The 15,537-nt window shown below is 32.0% G+C and overlaps 1 protein-coding gene across 1 annotated transcript; it reads right to left on the reverse strand.

Moving 5' to 3' along the window:
- Positions 1 to 383: 383 nt before the first annotated feature.
- LOC108337335 (uncharacterized) lies at positions 384 to 2,800 on the reverse strand. The gene is made up of 2 exons (XM_017573837.2): positions 1,822 to 2,800; positions 384 to 573 (listed from the first exon to the last, which is right to left on the reverse strand). Exons 1-2 carry the CDS (start codon positions 2,652 to 2,654, stop codon positions 507 to 509), a joined length of 900 nt encoding a protein of 299 aa, XP_017429326.1. The 5' UTR covers positions 2,655 to 2,800; the 3' UTR covers positions 384 to 506.
- Positions 2,801 to 15,537: the final 12,737 nt, after the last annotated feature.

Genomic DNA, 15,537 nt, shown 5'->3' on the forward strand with positions numbered 1-15,537 from the left:
ATCGAACATCTCCAAGTCACTTTTTGTGTGGTGTTTTATACTCACTATTTTAGAATTGGAATGCCTCATAAAATTGTGGAACCTTGCTATACACTCAATAACTTCTTTATCTAAGATAAATAAGAAAAATAGTTTTTTCATAACTAATTTAAATATTTATTAAGATTTAAATAGTTTTTATAACGTATTTTCCTCGCGTAATGAAAAACCAGACTATTCCACCCTAAATATTTTAAAAGATCAAAAGGCTTTTGTCCCTACCATTATACTATGCCCTATTAAGCTATCCAACTCATCACATAAATGCCATTCGAGGTGGTTTGATGTTCTTCGAGAAAACATAGAATAAAATATACCACTTCGTTAAACTTTATGAGAAAATATTCATAAACACACTCCTCACATTATTATTATGTTTTTTATGTGTCATGTCATGTCTAAAACCCAATAAACTATAATTGCATATACGTATATCAAATTGTACTCATAATAATCTCAGCCAACTTCTATTTTTGTGATTGGATTTCAAGTCTTCGCATGAAAGGCCAGCAACTACTACCACTCACTTCATGCCTGCATCCCAAAAATAGTTATTGGTCAATTTTCTCATAATAATGATATATTGTTGACAAAAATTCATGATTCGAATTAATACCTAATATTATGGAAGATCTTAAGCCTAACTCTTACTTATTATACCTAAAATGACATAATTAAACTCCAAAACTTTAAACATTGTAATTAAGTAACAGAAGTTGCTACCATGTTCAAGCAATGATAACAAGTGAACTGGAAATACTAGAATCTATGTGAACACAAATAAATAGTTGTTAGTATTGTTCGGCAATCTGTGCTAGATTATTTATTCATTGGAAGAATAAAACTTGGTTGTTGTGATGCAACAAATCAACAATTTATGTTCTTAATTAGAATCTTGGTGTCCGACAAAAATGTACCTAGCTCACGAACAAGACCACTCTGTTTTTTTTTTTACCCACCAACAACTGAGCACTGCAACATTTGATTTGATTTAAAGACCTTAAAAGTTACGCCACCAAACTTTATCAATTAAAAGACTACAACAGGTGGTGCCTTTGACCCTTTAACCTCCGTGAAGTAAGGCCAATAAACCGACAATGCGTGCATACTTTTGTTTACTTTCATTGACTTTGTCATTTACCAGAGACAGTGAAGATTTCAAGCACATATTTCCCAAGAAACACAATTTCCTACAGGAAACAACTTGGTGTTGTGACTATCCTCAAAAGAGCATTTTGAAAGCTACAGGGTTTAAAAGACTTTTATTCAAGATTATACTTAAAGAAAACAAAGAGGTGTTCTGAATTTTGAAAACATACATGGTTCAAAGTATAATAAGAAACCACGAATGCTACATAACAGTAACTTTACCTTATAATTATGTTTTATGTACGTGTTTCAAGTACAGCCAGATACCTTTTCTTAAAAGTTAAACATATAGTATTGCCATAAAAGTTTTTACATTAATTAAGAATTTATCAAACTGCTAAATACTTTGGAAAAGTACAAGAACATTGAAATTTCTGCAGAATTTACTCATAAAAATCTACACCATCAGTATTAATTTCCTTTATGCATTTAACTGCTAAATGATCTTAGAAAGATGCTGATCATGTCATCATTCACAACAAATCAAAGTCCTCCAGCAAAATTCATACTTTTTGTCATGCCAAATTCATACCATTTTGAGAATAGCAACTTAGTTAGGCAATACATTTTCTATGGTTTCAAGTTTCAACATGTAAACTCAATATCCATTTGTATTGGCTTGTTTGAACATACCTGCTATTACTTCTGCTACTACTGCTACTGTTGCTGCTAGCAGAACTCTTCATGCTTCCACTGTTAATGCTGGAAACACCACTATCACTCTCTCCACCAGATGCTGAAAGGCTTTTCTTCCACCAATCTTTATCAACACCCTTAGCAGATCCATCAGAAACCGATGTTCTAGGAGACACCTTGTTTGGACTATTATTCACCAAGGCCTCGTTCTTGGTCTTCTTTTTGAATCCCAGAGACATTGGAAACACCATTTTCAGATAAAACCCTCCACTATCAATTTTCCCACTTCTCTTAACCTGACCCTTCTTATCAACCATTCTAGCATGCACATTTTTGTTGTTCAATTTCCTCTCCTCTGCCTCTTCCACCCCTTTCACCCCTTTAACCCCTTTCACCCCTTTCTCTTGTCCAACTTCAAGTCTGGGGTGTTCCACCAGATCTTTGAGAGAAAGCTCGTAGCTTGACTCAGGCATGTTCTTAACCATTTCCATGAGCTCCCTTTGGCCTCTTGCAATAGCTTGAGTCTTGGAAGCGGGGGAAAGGCAGCGGTAGTGGTTTTTGCGGTGATGGGGACTCTTTGATGGACTGGTGGACCACAAAGGAGGGGAACACATGCCAGATTCATCATCCACCTTTGACCCTGTTCCGAATTGCACTTCCATGTCGTTGCAGCTGTGACAATTCTTGTAGTTTTTAGGTGGCTTCTTTGAAGGTACTAAACCAGAGTTTGTGGCTCCCCAAGCGTCATAAGTATGAGTTGTTGTGTGTCCTTTTCCATTCGACAGAGGAAAAGAAATCGTGGGTTGTTGGTCTCTTTGCGGATGAAACATGTTACAAAAATAATGAGGGTTGTGTTTATGTCTGTGTGGTTGGTTTGGAAACGGTGGGAGAGATTAGCAGGGGATTTGTTCTTCACAATCACAACAAGTGTAGCTTCAAGGTGATGCTGCTCTTTAATTTCTTGGAGACTAAGATTTTTAAAAGAAGGAAAGAATAGATTGAGAGAGAGCGTCCTTAAAGTCAAGGGATTCTAGATGGACTGACACGTGGGCCTATTCCTCTCCTTGTTTCTTTTTACCCTGTTTTTGTTTTTTACCACTGTCTTTTGCTTCTTCTTCTTTTCTTCTTAAAATAAATCTTTCTTCTTTTATCAAAATAATTATATTTTTATTTTGGTTTAATCATTCAAGTCCCTATTTTCAGGCAGAATCTCAATTTGATCCTTTTCTTTCTGGGCATCTCAATTGGGTCCTATTTTTGTGAAAATTACAACAATTCGGCTCTTGCCGTTAAATTGAGCCAAACGGCGTCAGTTTGTAGTTGACGTGGCACGTTGAACTGACTTTTTAATTGACGTGGCTACATTAGTAGAGGGCACCTCTGACGTGTATATTTATATTTTTTTTAAAACAAACAAATGGATAACACATCACCCATCTCTTCTAACACATCACCAACCTCTTCAACTCCATGGATCCCAAACCCTACGCCTACACCTACTCCCCCTAAGAATTCTCCCCCGCTTTCACCAAATGCTCTGGCACCTTCTTCACCTCCGGAGATCGCTACTTCTGGATTGACTTTCGCGCCGGTCTAGTTGACTTCGGCCCCACAATCTCCGATGACAGCGTTATCCCCCGCGGCGAGTTTCACCCCCTCGCCACTTTCCACCCCATCGCCTCCCTCATCTGGAGTGCCTACAATGTCTTCCTCACTCCCTCCCTCCAGATACCTGTTCCGTTCGAGAATTCCCTCACGGTCCAGTTCATCCACATCCACAGCGATTTCGATAGCACGGGTAGCTCCGGCCTCGATTGGAAATTGATCAAGAAGAGCTTTAGGTTTGAGACTGATAACAACAATAATGGTTACACCATATTTGGATTCGAAACGGTTGCACCAGATTTTGTTAGGGTTGTGCCTGTGTTTGTTTTTGACGTGGATTACAGTATAACCAGTGCGATTGATGTTCTTCAGAGTGTCGAGACTCATGGTGGGGGAAAGAATCTGCTGAAGTAGAAGCAACATGTGGATCGGAGATTGATTCGAAGATGCTTTGGAAATGGAGTTTGAGGTTTGGTGGATCGGAGGAAAGAGATTGGGATTGTTGGAGTTGGAACTCTGTGGAGGTTTATAGTTGGGAGAAGTGTGAGAGGACGGAGGAGGTAGATTCTATTGAATATTTGGGCTTTGTTGAACGGCTTTGGAGGCGCTTCGAAAGCCTTTCCACCATTGCTAAGTGCTTCTTCTGTTTCTCTGTTTCGTCTTCCATGGAAGATGACTGTTCCTATTTATGGGATTCCTCAAACTCAGTTCATAGTACATTCATGGTATTCAGATTCAAGCTTATTTTTCAAAGAAGATCGGGCACAGAGGGTTTGGGACTGTGTTTCAGGGGGAGTTGAGTGATGCTTCGGTTGTGGATGTGAAGAGGTTGGAGAGGCCATGGAGTGAGGAGAAGGAGTTCAGGGTGGAGGTCTCCACGATTGGGAATATTAAACACGTGAATCTTGTGCGGCTTAGGGAGAGTTTTACCAAGTTTTTAATTTTAAAACTATCTTAATACACATCATTTATCCACGTCAAGCAAAAAAATCAGTACAAATCAGTCCAGTGTGCCACGTCAACTAGAAACTGACGCCGTTTGGCTCAATTTAACGGCAAGGGCCGAATTGTTGCAATTTTTACAAAAATAGGACCCAATTGAGATGCCGAGAAAGAAAAGAACCAAATTGAGATTCTGCCCAAAAATAGGGACTTCCTGAATAATTAAACCTTTTATTTTAATTTCCAAACTGGACTTCTTTACAGTCAGGAACCAAATTCTCATATGAAAAAGTCTCCAATTTCGTTATCTTTATCAAGTTTTAAAAAGAAAATTGGAAAATCAAGTTATAATTTTGTCCATTGAAAATCCATTTCTAATAGATTATTTTGTGTAAAAATGAATATGTTGAAAATTCGATTGTTTCAGAACTCGGAATTTTAATATGGCTTTGTTATATATGTTTTTAAAAATTAAAAAACGAACAAAAAATAGTAGTTGTTTCGAATTTGGGGTTGAGTTCCCTTACTCAAGCATTCTATGTTTGTCCTAAAGATCGAATGGGTTCACTAATGATCATTCATACGTTATTCGTTCATCCTTCTATCTATCGAAAATTGTGTGAGTGAATATCCGTAAAAGAGAATTTAATGCTCAAGTTAATAATAATATAAGTGTATTTGAGATCTTTATTTATATTACCTGTGATGGATTTTTATCTTTACAAAACCGCATTTTGAACCTATGCATCTAAATAATCATGCAAATTCCTAAACAATGAATTTTATTCTCGTTTTATTTTTATTTTTAATCATACAAAACATACTCACCTTCACAAAACATGCTCCCTTCACACAAAAAAACCCATTTTTTTTATTCTCGTTTTATTTTTATTTTTAAACTTTGATAGACTGGAATGTGAAACATGTTTTCGAAATAAAACATTACAATTAGAATCCTTTCTCAAAAAATATACTACCAGTAAGAAGAATTTACTCCTTTCACACGCACAATCACTTTTGATTTTCCTTCAATTTTTTTATAAAATATTTTCCTCAGATTCTTTAACCAGAATCATGAAGAGATCCATTAACATTTGTCTTTTGTTTGCGTAGAAGAAGGAAAAGGCAATGACCGCATCTGTCCCTCGTATTCTCCATCTTTGTTTAACTGACAAGACATGACGCACGCTCCTTTACCTCATTCAAAATTAGGATTTGTTTTTAAGGAATAATTGCACAAACTAGGACCATGATGATTTAAACTCAACCAAAATAAGAAGGCTATGTGACATCAGATATTCTTTTAATGAAATTATAGCAAATAAATATATAACTAACATATTTTGATGGATGTTCGAAAAAAAATAATTTATATTTTTAATATCTTTTGAGAAATAATTTATTACTTAGAAGAATCAATAATAATGAAACATAAATTCAATCCACACAAAATTAAAGTTATCTTTAACTCAAAAACTTAAAATAATAGTTTTTTATGTAATACTCAATTTTGATTTATTTTTACTCATTGAGAATTTCTTAACATAGTCTAACAACTCTTAATTAAACAGTGACATAAAAAAGTTTCTTTTTCAACCTAACAACAACCATCTAAACTTCTATTTAAAATTAATGGCTATAACTTTTTACTTTTACTTTTTAAAGTAAACTTATTCTTTTGAGAAGTAAATCTGAAAAGTTAAATGGGCATATAAGGAAGATTCAATGGTGACAAAATGAAGTCAATCACACCTAACAAAAGACCAAGAAGATTATTGGATGAGAGTTGCACTCTTTCTAGTAGGGATTTTCTTGTGTATCTTCTGCTCCTTTGGCTTTTTCTTTGGGTCTACTTTAATTATAATGAATTGTTGTTACAAGGAAAACATCATAACAAAGGAACCCATTAATGGAAATTGCTTCTTCAGTTTATGTGTGAAAAAGAAAAAAATATAGATACTGGAGAATGAAGTGTGGGTCACAGATAATTATTACGATGGCATCATTGTCTTTAATCAGATGCACTAAGATGTGTGGAGTGAATCATAAAGCTATCATCGATCATGTTGTCTCATTCATTTGCCTTCACAAACAATAATGGTTGCTTTTTCTGTTTGGAATATGCGTTCAGTAATGATTGTCTCAGCTTATGAATTAGGTAAAAGTAACAAGTAGCATTGCATCTTCCCCAAGCAACAGTAAATAATGCATATCATGGAAGTGTAGGTGCAAAGAAAGAGACGTAGTTTGATTGGTAGCTGTAAAACTCAGTTCAACCGAATGGTTTGGTTTAGCTTTGGAAATACACAGCATCGTCAAGTACATGGGGAATAGTTCCCTCTAGTGCAAAATTACCATAAAATGACCAAAATTATAATGGTTTAAAGATCACTCTCATTCAAGAAAAAAAATACGGTGTTACTTTTATAAATAGAAAAGATCTTTTATCATGATTGATTCAGATCCTCGTTAATTAAGAGAAATAATATAATGATTTATTACAAATCATTATTGAAAGTCAAAAACTGAAAAAAAAATGACAATTACAAAATTATCATAATTTATTTTATTGTGATAAAAAATTACAAAAGTTTTTTTCTTACGTTAACTTTGAAATTCACTCACTTTTCTCTTTTTTAATTTTCCTTTGTTGGTGCTTTGTTGTTGATCAAGCATGCCCTACCGGAGTTAGTTGGTGGTGGTTGTTTGTGTTTTCTTGGTTAACTCTTACATTACTATCTTTTTATTTACATTACTATATAATGAACTTTTCACGATTACTGAAACAACCCTCCAAACAACAATTTTTGAATCATGGTAAATGTTCACATCTTTAAAAGTTTGACAAAAATAACTATGATTAAAATAATTGTCATTAAAAATTTCAAGAAACAATGATTGTTCTTGAACCATCATTAAAAGTCATCCAAAAAAATGAAAAAAATAATAACGTGTTGTATATCATTATACAAGACAAACTACCACCGTAGAGTAAAAAAAACATCTCCATCTGATTGTTAAAAGGTATATAAGTTTTTCATGGATTAATTATTTGCTTGATTTTGAGGTCGTATGGATAAATTAGGAACAATGAATAAATTTTGAATAAATGTAAAATATTAACCTTAAAAATCTCAAAAGAGCCACTTGCAACAATACAACAAGATCAACCTCCTATTTTTAGAGTCAGTACTAAAAGCAGTTATGTAGCTATAAATATGGCGAGGTATCATGTTATAAGTTTGCCTCCAATTGGTGATCTTTGGGAAGTGCTATGAATAGGCCATCAAGTTATAAATCTGCCTCTCCCCTCTCATATAATAATGATGGAGAATGTTCCTTGTGGTAAGTCTTCATATGTCTAATTTAAAGATGATTATTTTTAGTTTCAATGAATTTCAGACCTGACTAAAGTGTAGATGCAACTCATGTTACCAACGAAATTATACCTACACATATGAAATTTAGATGATGATGTTACTAGTGGTGAATCCTAAAATTTGCAGAATTGGAAAAAAAAAAATTTGACCTACAACACTACAATTAGACGAAAAAAATTACATAAAATTAAGCACCATAAAGAACAATGTTTGATAAGCTATGAGATCATCACAAGAATTAAGAAATTTTTAATAAGATCAAATTATTTAGGGGTAAACCCTAGCAAAGGAGTTTGATAACTAAAATATTTTGTCTATTCCATTCATTCCCAAATTATTTATATAATTTATACATGAAAAATAACACAAAATTGACCCTTTTGTTCTCATTCCAAGCGAGTAATACATGTGAGTAGCACCCCCCTCATGTGGTGCTCAGCATGTTGTAGCTCTATTAGATTAGTCATAATCTTTTGTAATGTTTTCTAGATTAATTTATCTCTTGCCCTTATCATGGACCTCCTAAGTCTTATATTGTGTCTTGGGTTTTCATCTAGTTATGGGTATAGAGTTTGTGGTTATTATAAGAACTGTAGCCTAGTTAATGACATTCACATCAACATCAAAACTTATTTTATGGCATAAGTATTGAAAACTTTGATTACCTAAACATCTCATGAGGCTAACAATAGAGTCTTTTGTGTATATATAGACTAATATAGTTACAAATTAAATCTGATAATTAAGAGAGAAGTTCATCTCCACTATTTCTTCTTACACCTCCAAAAATTTCTTTTCTACCATTTTCATTAATAGCCATTGACATTTGAATTTTGGTTAACATTTTACCAACGTTCGAACGTCGGTTAGAATTTTTTTTACTTAACCGACGTTCGAACACCAGTTAAAATCTTTTTCTTTACTTAACCAGTGTTTAAACACTGGTTAAACTATTCTTTTAAAATTCACATTTTTATTTTAATTTAATAATACTAATAATAATAACATTAACAATAATAATAATAAAATATATTTAAAACATCACAAACTTAATATTTTAAATTAAAAAATTATTTCTGTAAATTTAATAATCAGAAAATTGTTTTTTAATATAATAAATATTTAATTAATTAAATTTTTTTATATAATTAAATATATATTAATATTTTAATTTATAAAATATTATTTATTAAACAAAAATTGATAAAATATATTATAAAATTAAAAACAAAAAACTTTAAAAAAAATATGATAACTGAAAATTCGGTTAACATATAAATAATTCAAATCGAATATATTATCTTTCTTTGAAGTTTTTTTTTTTTTAATATTTTTATAAATTAAAATATTAATGTATATTTAATTATATGAAAAATATTAAGTTAATTAAATATTTATTAAATAAAAAAATATTTATTTATTATTGAATTAAAATAAATAAATTTTTTAATTTAATATTTTTTTAGTTTTGTTTTTAATTTAAAATATTAAATTTTATTTTGTAATTTATTATTATTATTATTATTAAATAAAAAATTAAAAAAATAAATTAAAAGAAATTAAAATAAAATATCTTAATTGATATTCAAATAAGTGTTAACGATTCGAACAGCGGTAGTTATTAATGAAAAAGACAATGAAAATTTTTGGAGATATAGAAGAAACTATAAAGATGCAGGGAAACTGCTCTAATTAAGATTGGAAAAATGAGAAAAGTGAATTAAGTTAAGATTGCATTGAATGGAATTGTGTGAATTTAATAGATTTAATTAAGCTCATAATTAGAATTAAAAAATGGGCCTATTAATATTATGAGGAAAGCTCACATTCAGATAGAAGAACGGTTTGGAAGAAGAATATCTGAGTACGCTAAACTTAAGTTGGAAAATTTAGGTAAGGGAGTAAATTATATTTTCTTTGTCACACTCTTTTTACTGGTTTATTTCTATTAAATTATGTAATTATATTTTATTTAAATTTCTAAAATATTTAATCATTTGCTAGACGGCATTTTTATTTATTTTTTATCTTTATAAAGTTAAAAGGGTTTTAGCATTTGTTAAATGGTATTTTTCTATTTATTTATTTAAGTGCATATTTCATGGGATAAAGTTAAATAGTGGGTGAGTGTTGTTCTTTTTTATTATTATTATTATGGTTATTATGTTTTACATCATGTTACTACGGGTTCGCAGGCTACCGTTCGGTCTCGACTAGCTTTCTCAGCCGTTCAGCCGTTCGGTCCATACCGCTCGGTCTCGGTTAATTTATCAGCCGATGACCAGTTTCTCAACCGTTCGGTCTCGGTTAGTTTATCAGCCGTTCAGTCTCGACAAAGCTTTCCGTTCGGTCTCGACCAGTTTCTCAACCGTTCGGTCTCGACAACAATTAAGCAGGTGTAACGCACAATGAATGTCGTAACGACTGTCGTTAAGTAATTAAAGTTTGCATTGATGACCATTAAGAGGTAAATTAATGTGTCATTCCTTTAAACTCTATAAACAAGGGTTTAGGTGGAAGGTAAAGACAGATTGGAACTTAGATTACAGTACTTTCTATTTATTTCAATATTTAACTGTCACGAACAGTTCATAAAACCGCTCCTAACTTGAGCGTCGATGACCGATCGGTACAAACGAAAAGCAGACAAGTGGAGCGCACCAGTCAAAGGTTAGTGTCTCGGTCTCACAAATCCCATTCGAAACTCATCAAAAAGCAAATGATGGAATCGTTTTCATATATAGTAATATATACGTTATATAGTAATATGAATGTATATTCTATAATAACCATATATTATTATAAGACTTTTGGAGCATTGAAATTATTATAATGTGTATTGTATATAAAAGTTAAAAGGATTGAATTATTTTAATCATAATATGTTTGGCAGTAAAAGAGGTTGTCGTTTTCTTTTAGGTTAAAGATATATATATATATATATATATATATATATATATATATATATATATATATATATATATATATATATATAAAAGTTAAAAAAACGTTATAATATTAAAATAATCGTATTTTTATTTTATTTTAGTAAAGTTTAAGTTAAGTAATGTGAGAGTGAATTTGTCATCCTTGCAGTTTGGTGTGAAAGTCGTAATTTTGTTTTTTTTTTTTGTATAGACATAATTGGAAATAAATTCCGGTTTGGTTTTCGATTATTAGGCATTGGTTATTTAATTGGGATAAAGACAAAATAGCTTTTGCAATTTTCGGTGGGTATGGTTTTATTATGAGGATGTTTTTATTAAATATGGCTGACATATTTGGTACTTTTTTAGGTATTGGCGTTTTAAGTGGATAAAGCCGAAACGGGTTTTTAATAATTACGTGTTTGAAATGGTTTATTTTATTTACATAATCGTGGTTTTGTGTTTGGCATAATATATTATATACAAATGTTTAAAATAATTGGTGTTTGAATTGGGCGTTTTACTACATTGTTTTTTTTAATAGTATATGAAATTGTTGCAAGACTTTTATGAATGTGTAATAGTTATTAGGCGTGATGGATGTGACTTTGTTTTTGTTTTTTTTTTTTATATAAAACAAAAGCCAATGGTGGTTTTGTTTTCTTATATAGTAAAATATATAGTAACGTATAACATGTATATATTATAAGGTAGGGGCAGCTTTGATAATTATAGGGTATAGGTATATTTGAATAAAACGTTATTTAGTAAACATATACTTCATATAAGCTTTTGGTACTTGATGTGTTGTAATTTTATAAACTTATTTCACGGGATTGCTAAGTATTAAAATATTTAATGTACATGAGATGCACTAGAATTAACTATATAAGGGTAAAAGTGGTTTAGTAGTTGGGCATGTTTTTTTTTAGTATTTTATTTATGAATGTATATGGTTTATTTATTTTCTTTTCAGTTGATACATTTTAACAAATTGTATTAAGATTTAATAAACAAAAAACTTCTCATTCATAAAAAAAGACATATTTTAAAAAAATAAAAAAAATAAGAAAAACTCACCTATCACTAACCCACTTTCTTCACTTATCTAATTTGTTTTTCTCTTATCTTCATCCTTTCTCTCATCTACACACAACAATCTGCGACAATTTAATGGAGGTACTTGAATGAGATTTTTATATAGCTACAATTTAGTATCCTAAACAAACTATCCACTTTTGCCTTCTGAATCTCTATAGCTCTTATCTTATCCATATGGATGTTAACCTTAAAACCTAAAACTAACTCAAAACATCTTAAAATGATTTTTATTACTAGGTTAACATAGAAAAATGTGTCATTTGCTAATTGTAGTAGTTGAACCTTAATTTCATTGTTCCTAATTCCTATACCTTCAAGTAGCTATTTGCTAATTTTACGTCTTACTAACCCTTCTAATCTCTTAGCTACTATTAAGAACAAGAACGAGTCATTGGATCCCCTTGTCTCAAACCTCTTATAGGTTTTATTTCCTTAGTCAAGCTTACATTAACCAAAACATAAACTGTAGTAGACTCCAAATAGATTCATGTCCATTCTATCAATTTACAACAAAAGCATATTCTACCCAAAATAATTTTTATTACCACAATATTTTTATTATTAGGTTGACATACAAAAAGTGTGTCATTTGCAAATTGTAGTAATTGAACCCTAATTTCATTCTTCCGAATTCTTCCACCTTCAAGTAGTTATTTACCAATTTTCTACCTTACTAACTCTACTAACCCCTAAGGTACTATATATTAAGAATAAGAACAGGGTCATTGGATTCCCTTGTCTCAAACCTCTTGGTTTTATTTCCTTAGTCAAGCTTCCATTAACCAAAACAAAAATTATAGTAGACTCCAAATATATGTGTATCCATTCTATCAATTTACAACAAAAGGCTAGTCTACCCATCATGTTATACAAAAAAAATCCCATCATGTCTAAGTCATATGTTTTTCCATAATCCACCTTTATAATTACCCCTTTCTTCTTCTTTTTTCAATTCTTCTACAACTTCATTAACTATAAGAATACTATCCAATAGCCCTCTTCCCTTTAAGAAAGCTCATTATGAGCTATCAATCCATTTTGGAGCACTTTCTTCATCTTATTTATCAATACCTTGGATATAATCTTATACATACACCCTCATTAAATTATATAGGCCTAAATTCATGAAGACCAACTGGGTTTACTTTTTTTGGTACTAGGATTATGAATAAAGCATTACAACTCCTTAGTATATGTCCAAAAGTGTTGGAAGCAGTTGATTACTTGGATAACATCGTTCTTAATTATCTCCCAATTGTTTTTAATGAAGTGGAAGTTCAACCAATCGGGTCCAAAGCTCTTTGAAGTTCACATTGGTTAATATCTTCCTTTATTTCCAACACCTCAGTGTTACTAATCAAGGTCCTATATTGTCTTCATTTGTTAAGGATGGAAATCCAATATTATCAAGCTTAATATTACTCATACTTATAGTCCTGAACTTGTTTTCAAAAAATTCTTTGACTTCTCCTATAACCTGACTTGGCTTCACACCAACTACCATTCAATTCTACCCATTTCACTTCATTCTTAATTCTCCTTTCATCATCCTTACTATCCAATTCAATAATATTCATGACAATTTCGCGTCTCTTTATTTTTGTTATGACATACACTTCTTTATTCCATAAATTTAGATCCTTTTTTAACCTTTTCAATTTTTCTTTCATCGTTACCATGCCATTACTCATTAGTGGGTAAGAATCTCACATTCTTTCTTATGGGGGAAGGGCAGAAAAATATCACAACTTAGAAAAAAGTAATAACGCAGTGGAAAATCAATCCTCCTTCTTGCGAGAATCTGCGAGGAGCACCAAACAAATAGAAAAAAAATAGAATCCAGAGCACAAAGAGACACCAACAATTTTTAACATGGAAAACCCCTCAATGCAAGCGTAAAAACCACGAGTCGTCCAAACCAAAGAAAAATCCACTATGATCAATAATAGGATACAAAAGAGTTTCCAATAATAATATCAAATGGTGTGTTCAATAAGTCAATTTAAATAAGCACAAATGTTTATAAATGAGAACAGAGAAGATGAAAATTCTCCAAAACAGGGCTGCAGGTGCGAGACCGATTTCTCCCAATCTAGACATCCGATTGACGATACGACGATTAGAATGAAGAACCATATGTCTGGAACTTACTGTCCAACAATCAGCTCAATCCAACGGTGAACGACTTCACAACGACGAAAACACCAATGCATGTTTAGCGTTATGCGGGAATAACTTTCTCTCTTCCTTTTTCTCTCACTTGGCTTTTGCCTCTCTTCAAATGACTCTAAGGTGCCCTACTAATTTGACCCATCTCTATTAACCTAGTGAGACATAAAGGTCCACATTATTTGGGCCTATTCTCCACATAGGAAGGAAATCCAATAACCCAACAAATCTTGGGTGTTGCTCCCTCCACCATCACCTCCCCAACCCATTCCAAAATTTTTTTAATTACAAAAGTAACCTTTTTTATTTTTAACTATATATATTTACTTTAGAGAGTTACTCCCTCCACTACCCCAAATACTCCCTACATTTCTTCACTATTTTTTTATTTCAAAAATACCTTACATTAATTTAATTTTTACCATTTAACTTTGTTTATCTTTTTTAAAACCCTAAATCTCTCTACTTCCCTTCATTTTGCTCTTTCTTTGATTGCACACAACTTGGTGGATGCAAAATCAATCATCCCCTAGAAAACTTATGGAATGATAAATAATTTCAATAAGCTAGAAATAGAATTTCACATAGTATACTTCTTTTTTCTTTTCTTCTACAACTTTTTCTTTCTCTCCTGTACAATGGTCTATTTTATTACATTTTTTTTTCATTCTTCTTCTTACTTTTATCTTAAATTGTAAAATATTTGGTCGAGAGTAGGACTTTTCTTATTGCACCATAAAAGTAAGCGAGACACATAACATGACAAATTAAATAGATAAACACAACCTAAAATGAAACGAATAATAGCTAATAGTTGAGATAAAATAATAAATAATGATTATTTTTTTGTTTCTGGTTTCATCTATTGCATTTGTTTCATTTCAATTGTGAAACTCTGCTGTTAAACAACGCCTAGAAGGGTAATCATCCTGAAATAAGAAACTTATGGAAGTTAGTGAAAAATGCAGCAATGCCAAAAAAAAAAGTAGCATTCTTATTGAAATCAGATTTTAATATATGTTTTGAGGTTGCTGTCCAATTATTTATAGTTTATTAAATTTTACAATTTTTCTCTAAATTTTGGTTGTGGGTGATGGATTTATGCAGTAGACGTCTACCCCTTCATACCAAAAACCGATAAAATACTTGATCCATTATTAAAGCCGGCTACAAAATTGTAGATAATTCCACTGGTCATAGTGGCAAGAATTGGACAACAAGCCTTCTCTCTGTTCCCATTCTGAAACTCAAAATCCACCATGTTGTTTCCCTTCAGCCACACTCACCAACGTAGAGACGACGACGAAAGACGAATTGCTTACCCTTCACCGACATACACGTTCCCCAACCCCCACCAATAGCCACCACCACCCTTCTATGGCGCTCCTCAACCACCGCCCCCTCAGCCCGATACCAACGTGTTCCACACCTCTCACCTGTCGCCACCAGGACACGTGTCATAGGATTTCAACTACTCAGCTCCCACTTCTCATCACCACCATAAATTCGATCACGGGTACTCCCCTGCTCCCACTGTAGCTTATTACCCCCTTCATGGAACCACCTCCGTCGTTCACCACGTGGCTCAC

Source organism: Vigna angularis, chromosome 7, assembly GCF_016808095.1.
Source record: "Vigna angularis cultivar LongXiaoDou No.4 chromosome 7, ASM1680809v1, whole genome shotgun sequence".
NCBI lineage: Eukaryota > Viridiplantae > Streptophyta > Magnoliopsida > Fabales > Fabaceae > Vigna > Vigna angularis.

Bases quoted from the DNA above. Each gene is read 5' to 3' on its own strand.
- LOC108337335 (XM_017573837.2), bottom strand. From the start codon at position 2,654: ATGTTTCATCCGCAAAGAGACCAACAACCCACGATTTCTTTTCCTCTG. The intron at 574-1,821 runs GTATGTTCAAAC...TTTGGGATGCAG, and splicing joins AGTAGCAGAAGTAATAGCAG to GCATGAAGTGAGTGGTAGTA.